General features: G+C 35.7%; 1 protein-coding gene across 1 annotated transcript; it reads right to left on the bottom strand.

Annotated features, from left to right (window-relative positions):
• Positions 1 to 7610: 7610 nt before the first annotated feature.
• LOC110455848 (arginyl-tRNA--protein transferase 1-like) lies at positions 7611 to 19515 on the bottom strand. The gene is made up of 10 exons (XM_021506256.1): positions 19422 to 19515; positions 17913 to 17976; positions 16629 to 16903; positions 15716 to 15903; positions 13121 to 13183; positions 12758 to 12919; positions 11029 to 11210; positions 10235 to 10334; positions 9441 to 9558; positions 7611 to 8640 (listed from the first exon to the last, which is right to left on the bottom strand). Exons 1-10 carry the CDS (start codon positions 19513 to 19515, stop codon positions 8441 to 8443), a joined length of 1446 nt encoding a protein of 481 aa, XP_021361931.1. The 3' UTR covers positions 7611 to 8440.
• Positions 19516 to 20460: the final 945 nt, after the last annotated feature.

Here is a 20460-nt window from a genome sequence, read left to right as displayed (position 1 = left end):
GAGAAATATATTTTTCGAGTAAAAGGCTCGCCCTGGAACAGGAAAATCCTCCGCCAAACAAAGCAATAACAAATCTGCGCCGAAATACTACACAGTAATAAGGACAATGAACTGCTTAATGTCTTTACACCAACGATGATAGCCTATTAAATAAACTAGAAAAACTGAAACTAGAATTACACAGTTGGATAATATCGATATTATTGCAGTAACGGAAATATACTCTAAAAACAAAAGATACTTACCGAGTAAGGCAGAGTTTATAATCCCAGGTTATAATTTTTTTTTTCTTATGAACGAGAACACAGAATATCACCAAAGAGGAGCATGTCTGTATGCAAAGGTTCAGGCAATTGTAGTGAATTTAGACAGTCAATTTAAAGAAAGAACTTGGATAAAAATTAAACTGAATGGAAACAATAAACTCTAAGAAGGCTGTATGTACAAAAGCCAAAATTTAAATGAAGAAAACATAGTGTAGGTGAATACTCTTATCACGTTAGCAGCAGCCCATAAATCATATAGTCACTTATTAATAGTAGGGGATTATAACTTAATAAAATAAATTGGAACTCATAGTCGTCAAATGGGAACAAAGAAAGCGAAGGTTTTATAGAATGCCTTATATAAAATTATCTGTATCAACATACAAGAAACAGAACAGATAATGAACCCAGTATACTGGACCTTATCATCACAAATGAAGAGGAAATGGTGAAAGATGTGTCATACCAAAGTCCCGTATGAAGCAGCGATCATTTAGTCCTAAGGTTTGACTATTTTTGTGAAACCAAACAACCTACCAACACGGCACCACGATTCAAGTACAGCAAACTGGATTATACAAGCATATTAAAAGAATTACAAAAATATTGGTCAACAGTTCTACAAGGAGATGTACAAGAAATGTATAGCATATTTATAGATCTTATTGAAACTACTAAAGACATATTCATTCCAAAGAGGAAAGGACAGAAAGTAAAATCAAATAACATACCGTTTAAAGATTCAGTTTTAAGTAAAAAAAACACCGAAAAAAACCCACAGAACATGGACAAGATATAAGGAAACTAATCGTGAGGTCTTGTTTTTAAAGTATACACGGATTCGAAATCAGCTGAGGTGGGAAATACGAAAATCAAAGAGAGAACGTAATAAAAAGATTGCATAGGACATATAACAGCAACCTAAGAAATTTTGGAAATTTGTCAACTCTAAGAGAAAGATTAAACAGGAATATCATATTTGGAAGGTTTAAATGGAGATTATAAACGGATTGCATTTATAGCAAGACTCGTCCGCAGTGTTTTCAGACAAGAGCCTATTGGGGACTTACCAGAATTGAAGAACAGACATATTTATATCCAATGTGAAGACATTGTTTGTACAGAGGAAACAGTTGAAAAACTTTTAGCAGATCTCAATGAGAATAAATCGCAGGGCCCGGATATGTTACACCTAAAAGATTTAAAAGAATTGAGGAAAAATATCAGTAAACCATTATCAGATATTTTTGATAAATCACTTTCTGAGGGTAAATAACCACAACAGTGGAAAGAAGCCAACATCACTGCTACAGTATCTTCAAAAAAGGTGCCAAATCAGAAGCAGGACACTACCGACCTGTTAGTTTCACCAGCGTTGTAGGGAAAACTCTAAAAAAACTGGTGAGGGATAAAATTGTCAACCACATGGACAGAAATATTCTCTTCGGCAACAGGCAGTTTGGTTTCCCTCCGAAAGATCGACAGTTGTGGGACCGCACAACGCACCAAAAATACCGTACGCACATCGTGCATACATCATGCACACATCGTCCACACATGGTGCGCACAACTGTGCGATTTAACAATCGTTTGCCCCATCGTGCGCTTCTCTCCGCACAAATGTGCGATTTGGTACAATTGGTTGATCAATATTACGGAATGTAAGAAACCCGGAGCCCTCGTATGGAATATCAAGAATGGGATTAGCTTCTAGGTAACAGAACAGGTAAATAACATTTTTATGATTGACCGGAGTTTTACCTGACCCGTGCCTTACAAAGAGAGCTGATACAGTGTATGTGATATCATATGACCGTTATAAAAGCACAACTGGACGTTAAGGTAATAGGATTGTGTCGCCATTTCTCAGAAGAATTTCTTCAAATTTTGAAGTTATATTGCTTTGAAGTGAAAAAAACTTTCTGTCACCAAAAAAATATAGGTTGTCAGAAATTTAAGGATTTAAAATGGAAATTTATGCAAAAAGGAGTGAATTTTGAAAGAAAAAATGAAACACACAATGATTAACAAAACATAAAAATGATACTGACATAGATTAGTATTGCATTAATGTATATCAATTTCATCAACGCTGAAATTGTGTAAAATTAATTATCTATAAACGACTAAAAATTGACATTTTATAATTCACATAGTAATTGCATGTAAGAGTTATCGTTTTTGGAAAAAAAAGTCACTGTAGTGAAATAGGTAGCCGGTTTCCTGAAGTACAGAACAATGGACACATGTGACTCATTGATTAAAAAACAACTGAATTAATGCCTGAATTGCTTTGAAATACTTTAATATTGAAAGAACACACTGTTCTGTCAATAATAAACATACAATATTCATCCGTTTAATATAAAACATTAGAATATGCGGAAATTGTGATACTATCTCCCTACATTGGATTTTCAACTAGGGATGCACTTTTTATTTCCTGTTAGCAATACACTCCTATGACCTTAAGTATTTGTTATTTGCATTCGTTGTGGTCTATAGCACCCCTTCACCTGGATTTTTACACATTGGCGAGTTACGTAAGTGCCCCGGGTGTGAAAAACTACGGTCCATGTACAGATACAAAGTGGCTATGTTTACCTGTATACCTGACCGTGTCAATACGTGTATGTGCTATTTTACATGTGTCGATTTGGGTCCCTTAAAAAACACTGAAAAAAACATTTCTAAATTAAGAAAATATAGATAGAAAGATCAGCTGATATATGTAGCTAGAATATAGAAATATATTTAAAAATCTTGTTTTTATGCTTAAACACAAGGCCGTATTTATTTCTCAATTTACACCAACCACGATTGTCATCGCACAACGTTCGTCCATCGTCCGCACAAATGTGCGCAAGCAATAATTGTCCAGATTTCAATAGTTCGCACATCGTGCATACATCGTGCACACTCCGTGCGCACATCGCGTGCACACCGCCCATCGTGTAACGTTGTGCGATCCCACAACTGTATTTAAGGCGCTTCTTAGACCACACTTAGAATATGCCTCTAGTGTATGGAGTCCATACAGGAGCAAGGATATTGATTAAGTTGGAAACAAATCTTTACTTTCCGTGTTGTTGATATATGGAGCAGTCTTCCACATGATGTCATTGATTCATCTAATGCTATACAGTTTTAAATTGGTTTAGATGAGTACTGTAAACGTGAAAATATAACTTTTAATTTTAAAAACTGTTCAATTAACACTTGAAGTATGTTATAATGTAAATTTTGTTGTATGTTCTGAAATGGATATAGAGGCTTGTAGCCATAATGTATCATATTAAATCATATCAAATTAAGTGTGCTGTCGGGATTTTGATTGATAACAAAGTGAGATAATGCTATTGAATATTCAATCAGTGTATCGTATATATGTTCATTCATGTCAGGCTATGTAATTAGCTGTTCTGTAGAAGAACACTTGACCGATAGTCATAGATGTGACATCATCTTGTCCTGTGACATACTTCTATGGTAAACAAAACAGGATTGAAATATTCTGACTTCCTTCAAATAAATTGCAAAGTACAATTTGGTAACGTCGTTTTCGTCCTGCCAGGTATAGACTGTGAGTTGTTTAACCGGTCCACACTCGCCCAGGAACGTTACTTCAGTCTGCGTCAGTGGGTATTTTGCGATGTCGGATGTAAAATGCCGATAGTATCCGAAGAGAGAAGCTTCGGATGCAGCATCGGGACAAAATCGGTACTACTCTGCAACGTTGACATGATCATTATAATCTAGGTCACTGTGACGCGTTTGGAAGGCTGTTTTGAAGGACGAGTAAGGAGGAATGAGGGCGTCTTGTTTTCTAGTCATCAATTGCGCACATTCTTGATCAACCAGTTTATTTGAGCTCTCATAATACGATTGAGGCAATTTCGCGGTTCGGCGGGTCTTCCAATCTATAGCAACACCTTTTATGTCTGACTTCAAATACCACTTTCTGCTGTCGGTGTCGGAAAATACAATTGCATTTTTGAAACTGCCTTTTGTAAAGGAAGACACAGTACAGTTCACGTGATACCTCTGTTGTGTTCCAGACCAATAAAACTTAGAATGAAATGTTGGAGAAAACACACGTTTCTCGCTGACAAGGAAGATGCGAATATTGTTTTCTTTGCACATTTCCCGGGTCGGCATAAATCCGTGGTTAGCAAAAATGGTGGCAGTTTCGAGATGCATTTTACTGACTCCCCAAATGGACAAGTGACCTGCAAGTAAGACATAGCTCTCTACCGTCAACACACCTGTGCATTTACTACCTAACAGGGAAAATAAAGTCAAAGCAGTTGCATTATATTATGGAACCTATGTCTCGTTTCCAGCTTAGTGAAATCAAAAATTCTGCATGTGAAATACTTGTCTCAGGCTGGAACCCCCTCCCCCTTCTTTATAAACAAGTTTTATAGAACTATTTAAAATTGTATAATGGAGTTAGATACATTTCTTTTCGTAGGGATCATAAAGGATTTAAACCTGACCTGACCGGAGATTTTGCCATTGTTTTTGAACATTGTAACTGAATATCACATCGTCGTCAAAATTAGATGAATTGTCTTCCCTGAATAATCTCCCTTAAAATCTTCCTCTGTTTAAATACCTGTACGATCATGGTAAGCAGAAGACGGGATGGCGATGTCATACTCGCATCTCCCGGCTGAAGCATACGTCACAGTGTAATACGTCATCACATCAATATAACCACGTCTGCAACAGAAAGAATCATGTACTTAACATTAATCTTAATTTATCCTAGCTACAATAAGTCAAAACAAACAAAAATAAAAAAATATCAACGATAAAATATATATACTACAGTATACCGCGATGTAAACAATCAATGTTGGTAGTGTAAACAAATCGTTCCACTTTCTCCCTCACTTCCGGTTTAGAGTAAAACTAATTTTGTACAGGAATATCATTTCCGAGTACACACATTCTAACAACTCGTGTGTGTCGTAACCGGTAAAATGTGTTTTATTGTGTTCAGCATTTCCATGCCTATCATTTCACTTGAATATCAAAAATCACTAGATGCACTCTTTAATGATGTTGCATCGACAACTACTGTAGTGTAGTTTATTTGTAATCAATGTTCAATGTACAGATGACCTCCAATAGTATGCATAAAAAGCATTACGTATAACGCTTTTCAATTCACTGACACTCTGTCCCACTGTTATGGCGATCCGATTAGTCGACACGACTGATTGTGTCAATGATCAAAGTAAATAGTAAAATTAGCCTGCAACCCTAAAATACAAAGTGCATTTGGTTCAAACAACACAATGTATACATATGGTTCAGGTCAACTGCTGTACCCGAGGAGAAATGGCTTTTGTCACGTACACAAACACGGTAGCATCCCGAACATCAAACAAATGTTGTAAATAGTTACCGTAGTTTAGATACGATCAATCCGGCATGGCTGTAAGAGCTACTTTTTCTTCACTTGATATCCATACAGCCTCATTAAGATGTGGCGCGTTTAACGACTGGATGCTTGACCGTTATATCTCTCCTGGTGCGAGATCTTCAGATGTTTGCTCAGGTATACCAGATGCTCGTACTTCACGCAGTCATAGTTCTCATCTGCGAGCTCGCAGTTATTCTCAGAACGTTTAGTGCATTTGAACTTAAAACTGTCTATCTGAGCTTTCAGTGGTGCCACTGTTTCGGCTACTGATATTTAATTTCAGAATTTAGCGACTGGAATTTAGGAGTACAAAATGTAGACAGCATATACAGAGTATATACAAAGTTTGACATCATATACCGTGGCCTCTTGGAATCGTTGACTTCCTCGCTGGTAGTGTCACCTTGCGTATCGCACATAACTTGAAACACAATGTTAACAATTTGGTTACAAGCAGGTTACACACATATATTTACATTTGCGGTGCAATGTCACTATGTGCACTACGTTAACTCGGTTTTGGGTCATTAGACTATGAACCGACATGAGTAGTAATACGGACGTGGTCAAAAGGTGAACAAATAATACGGAAGTCACGTTTGACTCTCGCTTGGATTTATTTGGCGGCAAGTTGTTTATAAGGCCATGAAATCATATGTAGCAGTTATATTCAACTCTGTATTTAAATTTTCGGCGGAAATAAATTGATATATATTTATTTTAAATCACAATGAACCTTGTTTTCAGTCGTGTCTCAGGCGTATGCTGTTAACTTTTTCACAACAATAACCTCATCTCGTGGTACAAATACGACTTTTTACATATAAACTTTCATGGCATACTATCAATAAATGTCCTCTAACCTATCCTGACGGTGTGGAAGCTTGCTGACGTGCTCCCGCTTGATGACAAAAATATGACAAAAAGCTCCTGCTACAACTCCAATGAAGCAAAATAATCCCTATTGAAAACAGCAAATACATGTTAAGCTAATAATGCTGATAACACCCACCCACACACACACACACACACATACACACACGCGCGCGCACGCTCTCTCTCTTTACTAGATTACTACAATCTCTGGGCTATAAAAAGCGAAGAGAATTAAAACAGTTGACATGGTGATGATCACGACTGCTAAAGTTCCTCGGCTACGCAAAGAGCTAAACATTGGTACGTGTAACCTTGCTGATAATGTAGATCGTGCCTGAAGTGTAATTGATACTGTATTGTTGCGCAAAGTAGTTAGGTCGAGAGCAAATTTAGGCAATCGAAAATATATGTACATATATTTATACATGATGTCAAATCCCACGTTTTGTATCTCATATTTATGATATGTTTATCAACAATCGGGATTCTGACTACGACGAAGGTCTTTAGTCTCGTTATGATAAATATACAATACCTGTAATATTCTGATATGCCCGGAACTTACGTGTGCGACCATGGGATCTATTCCGTGTTGAGTTCTAGCGAGGAGGATATCAAAAGGAATATGTACCAGTGTTGCTTGAGTGCCTCGTACAGTAAGGTCAAGCTCGGTCAGCCGGCTGTTAGGCCTCTCAGCACCTTATAGTGCATAATACCGATGTTTCGACGATGGACGTCAAACTACTCGTGCAACATATTTATTATAGATGTACATAAATATTAATTTCCAGTCGAAAACGCAAAAATTTACCTGAATTCAAACCTGTTTACATAACATTGTATTTTATATTCAGATATCATTATTTCATTCCAATCCACTAGAGAATCTCTGAAATTGAATGGATAAATATATACCGTGTTTCCTAAACAAAGGTTCTAGCAGACAACAAACTAAAGAAAGATGGTCAAGTATTGAGTATAATACATTTTGATTGAACATACAAGTATAACAGAAATCGTATGTATATCTGAAATCAAATTACAAATGACGTTGAAAAAAAGTTGATGAACTGTTTTACACAATTGTCTTACAGCAATAAAAACAACACTGCCAAAACTAATATCGATGACAAACCTAAGATCGAGTATTACGTAATAAAATTTCAATATGCACAGGGGACATTGACCCTGGTAGCTGTTCACTAGTCTCATTATTCATGTATTCATTCCTTTGTCGTAGCTCCATTGGTTTCGAGTTCGCATTACGGTTTTAATATCACTTCAGTATTCTCTATTTCATTACTATTATTTTGATATGACATTCTCCACTGCGCTTACAAACACATATGATATTATTTGTAGTGAATGTATACACAAATAAGTAATGTTTCAGGCATCGTATAAATAACATTGAAGATTATTGAACTAAGCTGGTAAAGGCGCAAATATGCATGTTTAAATATACATGATTTTCAGGACGTCTTCAGTTTCCTAAGCAGGATTTGAAAGCTTTGTATTTCGGTACAGGTATAAAGAAATATGATATGATACTAAACTATGATCAAAAGTTCCTAATAAGAACATAATCAATAGATACATGCATGGCATCTGATTTTTTATGAGTAGTACGATCCTTTAACAGCGCAACTCGCCCTTAGCACCACCCGTAATTACTGTTCATCAGAACTATACTCGAAGATTGCTGCTGCTGCCTCTGATGATGATAATGATGATAATGATGCCTATTGTTGACATATTGATGTTGATATTGATTATGAAACAAAGGTCCATTTAAATATCACCAATCTCTATATATATATCTTGGATACCTGGAATATATAATGTGTCATTGTTTTAAATGCTTTTAAATGCGTCGATATCTATGAATTTTTGTAAGTAACAACAGCCTCATTGCACATTTCCTTCCCACTAAAAGAGCATATCTCTTGACGTCGATATCGCTCAGCGCTTTTGCATTCAAAGTTTTGTAGAATCCGTAGGTCATAGTTTGTCCACAGAACAGTACAGGAATACTGCCTATCTCCTGTAATACGTCACTATCCTCTGTAAACCAAAATAAAAATAAGTAAACTTAAGATAGTGTATGTGATGTGCTCTATCTCATATTCTGTTCTCATGTTTTAAAGAGTTATACATTATCGAAGTTTAAAAAAATAGTTTTTTTATCAATATTTCATGGTTAAATATAGTGCCGTATATTGCTGAGACACTCCTCTTCAAATCACATTATATCAGCACGCAATAGATAACAAACAAAAACAAAATGATGATAGTGGTCGAACACAACATTTGCGAGTTCTGTCTATGGATTGTCTTAATATGTAGACATAAAGATTCTATGAGTATTAAGCAAAACCAAGACAAACAACTTATTTTCTATTTCAATATCCATTTAAACTTTTTTATCACCGAGATAATACACCTTATTCTTTTTTATTATTATTAAGAGATGCATTGCTTTATTAAAACTGTTTTAATTGTCAAGGAAACTGTCTGGTGGCTGTTTTCAAATGAAATGGCAATACGTTCTTTAAAATTCTTCCGTATGTAATTAGTGACTTAGTCTACAATGTAAGGATTGTAAATGAAGGAGTATTTTTAACACTACGTATTATAGAAAAAATGACCTTTTTTTCCCTTTCTTGTTTTGATTATTTTAAAGGGCTTATTAAACTTGATTAAAGGTTACAAATTATGTTCCATTACTTTTGTCGATGAAGAAGATTAATAGATATTTTTCCTAAATATTATTTCGGTGAAGGTAGTGAAGTGAAATAGTCAATATTCAAATGTTTAAGTAGGAAAAAGAAGAAACTTTTACATGTATAAGTAATAGTACAAACCGACTTCCTCGTCTGCTAATCTGGAATATTCACTGACGATTAATTTAGGTAGACAGTCGGCTATAGGTATCCAGGTGTACGTCTCCGGACATAACAGGAATGACGGGGAATATCTACTCTGTAAAAAGATAAACACAGCTCTCATAATTAGGTTTTCAATAATTCGGACAATATCTGTAATAAGTCATGTCAATTCTTTAAAAAGAAGTAACAGTTTGCAATAAGTCACACTTTCGCTGTAATGAATCACACATTGTAGTGATACATATGTGTAATAAGTCACAAACACTCTTAACAAATAAGTCACATTTCGTAATAAGCTACACAGTAATAAGTCATCTATGTAGGTCATGTCAACTTAAAAAAAACACGTCACAATTTGTCTGTAAGAATTCACACTTAATCTGTAACATTAGCTCAAACTATATAAGTATTATGTCATAAATACATTCCATTGAGTTGCAATAACTCTGAAATAAGTCATACTGATTATTTAATAACTCGCTTTGTAGATAAGTCACGATCTTTGTATATTACAAATAACAAATAATGATATAACGTTTGTGTTATTGATTGTTTAAAAAAAATTGAATATGTACATCATATATACAATCTAAATCATAACAACAACAAAATAGAAAGTTGTTTTTTCATTAGTGGTAAAAGAAACCAATTATCACAATAAACAAGTAATGGCCAAGTTGATCAGATGCTAATGACATTGTGACAAATTGTCATCATTCGTGATGGTAAAAGAGAAACAATATTTCAACCAAACAGATATCAACGTTTACCTTATACGTAAGTTTTGGACAGGAATGTACATAGTATCCCAAGTAGTAGTACATAAAGTCGGGGGCTTTCTTGTTGAGCTCTTGTATGAAGGCAATTTCCCTGTGAAATAAACATGTCCGCATTCAATAAACCGTTTGTGGAATATATGTTGCGTCTAACAACTTATGTACAGTGTAACTATATCCAAACAACAGCTAATGCACTTGATTACATGTAAGTACATCTCCTTACACTCTATTTATATTTAACCAGAAAATAAGAGGTAATTACATAAATTATACAGTTTGATATACATAGGAAACGTTTTACAACAAGTAATATTTTGTAAGTATCCGCAAACATGTTCATGTATTTCTGAAACCTTCAACATTCTTGAAGTCCCGAATATAGTAAAAGATGTTTATGTGTTTTAAAATTTACCTTATTCAATATGATTAGCTACAAAGTCTTTGAACCAATCACAAAAAAACATGTGACTCATAAACCAGTCATGTACTCACATATTCAAATGAATGACGTTTATCATTTACATATAACATGTTTGAAATTTAGTGTAACATCTTAACCATAAACTATCCGTGACTAGTTTCATGAATCTGAAATAGGATGGAACAAATGTAAGATATTATCACATAGTCGTTATATATATTTCATAAACATGTATTTAGAAAATCCTTTTTGGACAGCCTGACATGAAATCTAAAATATCAGATCGAAAAAAACAAAACGAAAAACGCGGGAGATGTCAAATCACAAAACACTATCGAATATCCAAAAACTTCGTAAAACTCACCTGAGGGCAGTATAGGTTCCTATCGACAAAAACCTATACTCTGGGAGGTAGTACAGGTACACGGCCGACAGACTTTGAGGAAGGATGTCCAGGACGCCTACAGCAATGATTCTACCATCTAAAATATAATGTTGGTGGAGGGATCCATACCCCATTGGTGGCCCACCATTTTTAGTCACGGTCTGAAAGGACAAGCAAGGAACATTCCTTTATAAATATTTAGGCAAGAGGCGCGATCGTTTAGTTTAACAGTTACATTTCCTGTGGAAGCGATGAGTTTTTCTTTCAATACCTCACATTTTGTTATATTTTGTTGTTGTTTAATTGCAGTTTTTTGACTAGTAAAGTCGAAACTACTTTATAATCCGACAAACAGTTCTGTAAATGATATATTTCCATCACAGTACTATTTATTGATGCTTATTTTGAGAACTACTTGAACTCCATTCCTATCCTTTCGTTATCAATACACTATAAATACATTGACATTTAGCAGTATTGAGGATGGATGCATTAAAGTAATTCACTTTTTTTCTTCTCGGCCAGTATACGATGTTCCTAAGACTTCCTGTTGTTCATTACCTGATGAATAGAGGTCATAAGGTACTAGTAACCCTTTTGTAATATATGCAAAGGAAAAACTTAATGACACATTAAACTATCAGAAAAGAGCATTGCTATGTTCACATTCTACCTTAAATAAAACACTATGAACAGAATAGTATATGCAGACGAATAGGTAGTGTGCACAATAAGTTTGAGGTGTGACTTTTCTGAAACAAATATTCAATCGAAAGATGAAAATATATATGGCGCGTGCCGGGCTAATATGCCTCGTGCTAGGCGAATATGGATTGGTCAGATATATGGCCAATACGCAGTTAGCAGTATCACTCAAACAATACAACCAGTAGCACAGACAATTTATATATTAAACATACACAAATAAAATTGTTGAAAAGCTAAAAATAAATCATCGCGATTCCCCTACATGAATATGCAACATCAAAACACAATACAATGAGTTATGAGTTTGAATTGACACAATGAGTGGTGATGACGTGACACAAAGAGTGGTGATGACGTGACACATTGAGTGGTGATGACGTGACACATTGAGTGGTGATGGCGTGACACAGTGAGTGGTGATGACGTGACACATTGAGTGGTGATGACGTGACACATTGAGTGGTGATGGCGTGACACATTGAGTGGTGTTGGCGTGACACATTGTGTGGTGTTGGCGTGACACATTGAGTGATGATGGCGTGACACATTAAGTAGGATTGTGACTTGATATATCGAGTTTGGCATAGAGACATAGAGATTTGTGGGAGTGACCTAATACCTTAAGTGTTGATTGTCACCTGATATAATGTACATCGAGTGACGGTTGCGACCTGCTAGACTAATGTAACACACACACACACACACACACGTGATTGGACCTTTAAAATTAATTAATTGAAACCATGATCCACACTATAACATACAGTCGTTTAGTCCTTCTATGACTAATCGGGTAAGCTAGGGGCCAAAAGGTTGGAAATCCAATTGGTCTAAACTGCTGTTAAAATATAAGGGGATATGCGTAAAACACAATAACTTATGAATTTCCAAATTAAGAGGAGTGCTGGTTGATTTCCAACTTGACAAATACTAACGTTTGTATATTATGAACCGTTTCATGCACTTCTTAAAAAGAGATAGCTGTGGCCATCCAGTTTACCTTGAGTGGTGAATGGACTAGTAATTTGAGCCAATGGTCTCTGTCGCACTCGTGTGGCTGGTCTTTATGGATACCCATCCGGTACTGCTTGAACACCTCTGCAGACTCTCTCTCACTTTTCCTGAACTCCTCATCTTGAAGTGACGGTATAATGAGGCGAACCTATAAGTACACAGATTAGGTATTGATAAAGCACTTGTTACAGCAGAGTTAATTTATAAAAATTAAAATTGTTAACCATGCTCAAACGTTTATTCATTTACAAACAACCAATGTTTTAGGATATGAACACTATCTTGATGTCTTGTATGGAAAGGATAACATAATATATACTTATGATTTTTACATCTGATTTCTAATTACCTCCAACTTGTGAGCACATTTCTCTGCTTTGTCAGGCTCACTAATGAACTCTGCAAACGTCTTCTGGAAAGAAAAAAATGCTGATATTCCATCTTCACAACGATTTAGATAAAATCAAAACAATAATGATTTACGGGGATATTAATGTTAGAAAATTTGGAATAGGCTGCAGCAGCAATGCATACAGTACAGATTCCAATATAAAGCCATTCTCTTTATTACAGCAACATTCTTACTAAAGGATCCATCTCCCTCTTCACTGTGCTTTTCCTATAAACAGTAATGCATCCTTAACGGTCCCTCTTCCACTTCACTGTGTTTTTCTTTACACAATATCTACCCTTAATGATCCCTCGCCGACTTCAATGTGTTTTTCCTATATACAGTTATGCATCCGTAAGGATCCCTCTCCCACTTCACTGTGTTTTCTTATATACAGTAATGCATCCTTAACGATCCCTCTCCTGATTCACTGTGTTTTCCTTTATACAATATCTAAACTTAATGATCCCTCTCAGACTTCACTGTGTTTTTCGTATATACAGTAATGTTACCTTAATGATCCCTCTCCGACTTCACTGTGTTTTTCCTATATACAGTTATGCATCCTTAACCATCCCTCTCCTGATTCACTGTGTTTTTCTTTACACAATATCTACCCTTAATGATCCCTCTCCGACTTCACTGTGTTTTTCCTATATACAGTTATGCATCCTTAACGATCCCTCTCCTAATTCACTGTGTTTTTCTTTACACAATATCTACCCTTAATGATCACTCCCCCATTTCACTGTGTTTTTCCTATATACAGTAATGTTACCTTAAGGATCCCTCTCCCACTTCACTGTGTTTTCCATATATACAGTAATGCATCCTTAAGGATCCCTCTCCCGATCCACTGTGTTTTTCCTATATACAGTAATCTTCCCTTAAAGATCCCTCTCCCACTGCACTGTAGTTTTTCCATTTATTCATTAATGTACCCTAGATTTTGTTTTGGTTCAGCTAGGGCTATTCCGTTGACTAGCTAGCACAGTCTGTTAGAGTGGTAGTATGATAATCTCAAGTTCAGAGTTCAAATACCGGTCAAGCCTCGATGTTTAGAGGATAGCCCTACTGTATTTTTAAATTTGCGACTGCATATCGTGATTATACTGTCGGAAATTGACGTGGAGAGGAGCCAGTAAAACGGATATTTGCGACAGTATACTCTTGATACACCCCCGCAAATTTAAAAATGCAGTGGGGTTATCCCCATTCTAATTCAAATCAGCCAATACTATCAAACAAAACGGCGATTTTAAGACATTTTTTAGTATTTTCTGAAACTGCCGTGGATTGGTGACATCAGGAATATTCAAAGAGACGCGGAATCATCTGATCTTTCGGGGTCACTCTATTGTTCGTGGTCATTGACGTCATTAACAATCGCCATCCGGGCTTCATATGCAAATGATAAATTTGCGGACGGTATATTTCATGGTTATACTGTCGCAAATTGTTTTGATTGACCAATCAAATGTCGTGTTACATCTAAAATGAGTTATACTGTCGATTATAATTTGTTTATTTCGTGGTTGTCACTTTCCATGTAAATCCCGCAAGTTATAGGTTTTCTTTCTGAAGTGGTTTATTAAAGCCAAAGTCATGCTTGAAAAATCACTGTCAAAAACGTGTACATGTACGTAGTTGTTGTAGTGTGACCGCACAACGCACCAAAAATAGCGTGCGCACACCGTGTATACATCGTTCACACACCGTCCGCACATCGTCCACACATGGTGCGCACAACTGTGCGACTTAACAATCGTTCGCCCCGTTGTGCGCTTCTCTCCCCACAACTGTGCGATTTGTTACAATTTGTAGATCAATATTACGGAATGACAAAAATACGGAAGGAACGTATGCAATAATGTACACTTTGTACAAATCTGTAATTTCTCATCACAATAATCAAGATTATGTAAAATTTTACAATGTGTACTACACAGTATTACAGCGACCGTTAGGCTGTCAATAATAGGTTTGGCTCCAAGGTAACAGAACAGGTAAATAAAAATTTGATGAGTGACCGGAGTTTTACCTGGCCTGTGGCCTGGTTTAACTGTATAACACGTACCATTACTGTGTTGTAAACGTACATGTGTCATACAAGGTTGATTAAAAACACCGAAAACACAATTTATGAATATAAGAATGTATAGACAGAAAAATGAGCTTATAGATGTAGCTAGAATATAGAAAAATACGTAGAAATCAAGTGTATATGTTTAAACACGGAACCGTATATATTGTTAAGGCATTCCTCAATTTACACCAACCACGATTGTTATCGCACAACGTTCGTCCATCGTGCGCACAGATGTGCGCAAGCAATGATCGTCCAACTTTTTATCATTCGCACATCGTGCACACCGTTTACACACCGTTCACACATCGTGCGCACACCGCACATCGTGTAACGTTGTGTGATCCCACAACTGTACATGGTTTGGCACGTGGATCCATCATCATTTTCTACTACACATTTAATTTTTCATTTCTCTTTTTCAATCTTCACACTAAGTATGTATGCAAATAAACATGGAATATTACCGTACTACAATTACTGGTCGTACTCATGGTACTTCTCTCGCGCTCGAGGCTCCCCGTCGACCCCTTTGAAGACGTAGATTCATCCTCTGCCATACTCCGTAGTTTTCGCAGTTCTCGTAATTTCTTCCTCTCTAAACGAATGTCTTTCGCCTTCCTCATAGCAGGCTTGGTGGGGTCAGCTCCTTGCCCTGAGTTAAATCAGTCATGTCATTTTGAAGGTCCATGAACACATACGATACAGTATTTTGTATTAAATATGTAGAAGAAAACAAGTCCTCGAATTCATCTTGACAGGTAACATTACGGATTAATAACGACTAGAAGTTATTCGACATTGAACCGTAAATCTAGCATTGTGTTCATATTCTGTTTTTCCCACATTGGGTACAAACTGAACTCGCTGCGTAAAATCTTAATTGCATTGGCTAATACAAAAACCTAACAATCACATGAAATAACTGTATCTATTAGTTTTTTCTGTGGTTCGACTCCCTTGTCATATAGATGTCCGTTATTTAGGAGATTTGATTTTCCTCCAATAGTAAACTGGCTATACAATGAAATATTTCTGTCCCTTCTGAACTGATCATTACGGTATATAATATAAGGATTTGATAAGAATTTATTTTGCACTCATATTACCATATATGCCGTCAAAATGAAAGTCATTGCGTATATTTACATCGAAACATCTTTAAATGCTACTCAGAGGAAACGAGTACGAGCAAGTAACTCTCTCTTGTTGAGATAATTGTTCTCACTAAAAACGTCGCCGTTCTCTGGATGCAGTAATTGTTCTCACAAAATAAAACTTACACAAATTGACCATCTAATGATATATAAAAAAGATTTCCTTGATAATATAAATACTGTTCAGAAACAAAGTCACTGATCTATAAAAAGTTTACTCTACCTGGTCTGGGATGAAGTTTTGATGCTGGATCAGGCGTAGACTCAGACCTGCTGTCTTTGATAGTGCCTCTTGTTCCGCGTACTTCCCGATCAGGTTTCCCCCTAGAGGATTTGACAGTCTCCCCTTTCCTGATACCTTGTATAAGGAACTTGTTCACCTGCTTCAGTACTTTTTTGTGTGATTTGCTCAACTTGAAGTTCAATGCCTCCATTCTGATGGTGTACTGTGGGCAGCACGTCTGGTTCATTGTTGGCTTATGAAGGTACTTTCCTTGTCTGCACATCAATGATTCAGCAATGCGATTATAATATAAATAAATTAATGCTAGTTTTATATTTGTTTCACGTGCATGGTCGTACATGTAATTAAATTGGGTTTGCTTTTGCGTTATCTTAACATATTAGGTCACATGAAGACGGTGTTCATAGATGCCGGTGCCACGCCATCGCATATAAGGACATCTCGACCGGTAACATGATTGACCCCAAACTAAACAGGGATACCTAGGGAGAAACTGCCAGAATGGCGAATGAGGTAAGAGAAAACAGAACTGATTTTAATCAAATTTAACTATAAAATGCCTCTCACACGTATTGACGTTAAAATATTAATTTTTCGTTAAACAATTAAATTCAATTGAAGATAAACTTCTTTAAATATTTGGGGCTAAACCAAGCGATTAGTTCATACGTGCTTTACCAGTAATACGCTTTATATCTAGCTAGGTTTACCATATATCGTGAGTTACGTCCCCTTAACTCCTTTCGAAAAACCGTCCCTCACCAAACCAACTTAATTTCTCACAATATTCGAGGTTTTAATTGTAAAAACATAAAAACGGAACCTCGCATATTTTCATCACTATACCATACTTTCCGATTCGTCCCGAACAAAATATACTTTTTTTATTTTTTATAAATGGAATAAAGATATACAGTATTACCCTCGACTGTTGAAAATGACCAATTCAAACGTCGTTTACGTCGTACCGTTCATGATAAAGTCATTAATAGATTTTTTTTTTTTAGAAGCGACATTCTGCTGATTTGATTGTATTTTTCTTGTGACGTCTCGCCGAATGCAGTAAAATTGTGTAAGAAGTATAAAATACTGTTGGATATGTTTCTGCTTATGATCGTGAATATGGAGATAGTACATTATCAGTTTGTGCAAACTCTCAGATAAGGAAAAATAAATATAAGGATATTTTTAATCAATTGTGACTTACAACATACACGAGCATGTAATTAAAAAATAACGGTAATTAAGTTTTTAATTAGTTACCTTCTCCACCCCCTGTCAATCAAGTCTTGATAATCTTGAACGTTTAATGAATCGGACCACATTCCTGAAATCAAAAGGCAACATTATTTTCACATCGAAAAAAATAAACACAAGACACGTACACTTTGCCTATCTGATTGTTGTGATATTTTTCAAAGCAAAGGAATGTAAAGAGTAACTTACCCGAGATTGTCTATATACGTTACAGGTAGGTTTTGCTGAATTTACTGAATAAAAAACGAAATAGGACACGTATTTTAACATGCATGCATGCGACATTAAATATCTACAATATTTCGATTTCAATAAAGTAAGTTTCCTTAAGTTTACATCTTTCATAAAAGGTTGATATATTTTAACTTCACGTTCAAGTATTTCATTGGGTGGGGCTCAAATTTCCAAGATTAGATATAGGAGTGTTTTCGTTTTCTCCCCCGTAGCAACATTTCCGTGTGCTATGATTATCGACACAAACATCTTTAATTCTGAAGTGACTTTCAGAAACTTTTGCGGCGTCTGCAGCTGGCATCACAAAGATCAAATAATATAGATATTCTTTGAAAATCTAAATTGATGTATATTTCATATGTACCTCCCCGTAATTTCTCGTTTGGAACTGTTTCTGGTCTACGTATAAAACCGTAATATTTTCGCAACCAAATCACCGGTAGCACGTTTACAACGATATCATTATCAGAAATGCCATGGCTGATTTCACATGATATTTGAAATAACAAAAAAAAAACTATTTATTTTGCAACAGTTATAAATCAGGCTATTCCAACTTATATAAATCACTCTTGTTAGCTCGGATGGGGTATTAATGCTTAAGGAAACCGGAGTACCCGGGGAAATTCAACGTGGTCGGGCAAGTTCTTACTTTTTCTTCCTGTCCTTCTGAAATCATATGTTTACAAATGTATATAACTACTGTTTGACCTGGCACTTGTATGGACCAAATGTTTATTTTGTACCAGAGCCGTATACAACCATATGTTACAACGGAAGATATATGAATCATTTCAATAAATTAGCATCCGAAGTCAAGTTTATATATACACGTACACTGTCTATACCGTTACAAGTATATAAAACATTTTAATATCCATATTCTTGATACAAAATTGAAAATAATGCACACATCTACGGCTTGTGAAAAGTTACAATACTGTATTCAACAATTGTATATAAATGTTAAAATTGTTATAAATCTAATCAATAAATGTAAATATGCGTGCAATATTTCATGTTTGTATTTGATAATAATTGAACATTGCATTGTTCGTTTACGCCATGTGCACCCTACCAAATCCGTACACTATATACTTATGCGTATATATGTATGCTAGTTGAATATACCCCTTATAAAAGGTCTGGTGAAAGTGGTTTGTAAATAACCTGGTTGGCAGTACTATACCTGAATGAGAGGCAGTTGAACGTGTATTTGAATCGAGACCTTTATACAAAGACTAAACCAACCAACCAGCCTACAAAGTCTGTATACTGTACCACAAGATCGGTTGCCATTGTTTTCACAGTAAAAACATTTCAGTGTGTCACTCGTCCCACAGTAGTCCACGATACCGGGGTCCGGACTCTCCATGACTGGATGGTTGATAGGGTAAATAAAGGACACCCTGCTCCCAGGTCGTTATCGCTATAGCGTGTATTGTATTGATTGTAGACACTCCAGGAAATATGTATTTATACACAGTCCCGCAACGACCTCATGGTTTATCGTTCCTGATATACGAAAAAACTTTACATTACTTTTTGAGGAATTTAATTAACAACCAAAACAACCAGGCACCTCTGCAGGAAAAAACATTGCATCTTCATCTTCATCTCTATGCCTTCCTACGTCAATATTGACGTTTACGGAAGTTTTGGTCTTGTGCTGTATTGCGTTGTTATGTACAGTGATGTTTTATTATATTTTTAATATTTGCTATAGGATAATTAGAGCGCATTATGATTTGTTTGCTTGCAAAGCTGTGTCATTCAAATAGATCATAAATACCATACAAAAACAGTTCAATACTTATATTTACGTTTTCTCTGCCTTTTATGTCCTTTTTTAACTTATAATTTATATTTAGAATAAGAAATGCCCGCCTTATCGACAGTCCACACATTTTCGTTCAATAGTTTGAACAGCGTATTGTCGCGTGCTAATTGGCAAACAAAGTAATACTTTTAAATTTTAACAAACACTTCAATTTTATTCCACAATTTAGTATCAATACAATTGCGTATGATATGTATATAGGGTGATTTAAGTTTATCAATAGAACTCTGAGCTGAAAGTTAGATTTGAAATTGTTTCGATTTTTCCCCGGAACATATTTCGCGCATGGACAAATACAGTGAACACCGTAAATACGACCTTGCCCTTCACGAGGGAGTAATTTTGGAAGTTAATTCGAACTTTTCTCTTTGCTCATTTGGCGAAGAATCCAGGCGTTAATGTATTTCTTGATTGTATGGGAACCTGACAACAGTCGGTAGATTCCATAACAGCGTCGTTATTTGACATGTCGTCAGAAAC

The sequence above is a fragment of the Mizuhopecten yessoensis genome, unplaced genomic scaffold (genome assembly GCF_002113885.1).
Source record: "Mizuhopecten yessoensis strain PY_sf001 unplaced genomic scaffold, ASM211388v2 scaffold8387, whole genome shotgun sequence".
Lineage (NCBI taxonomy): Eukaryota > Metazoa > Mollusca > Bivalvia > Pectinida > Pectinidae > Mizuhopecten > Mizuhopecten yessoensis.
Note: the sequence above shows the minus strand (reverse complement) of the source record. Positions and strands in the feature narration are given on the sequence as shown.

Coding starts and splice junctions, on each gene's coding strand:
- LOC110455848 (XM_021506256.1), bottom strand. CDS start 19,515: ATGGAGAGTCCGGACCCCGGTATCGTGGACTACTGTGGGACGAGTGAC. Junction 13,184..15,715: donor CGACCAGTAATTGTAGTACG/GTAATATTCCAT, acceptor TTTTCTTTCCAG/AAGACGTTTGCAGAGTTCAT. Junction 10,335..11,028: donor GGAACCTATACTGCCCTCAG/GTGAGTTTTACG, acceptor TTTATTTCACAG/GGAAATTGCCTTCATACAAG.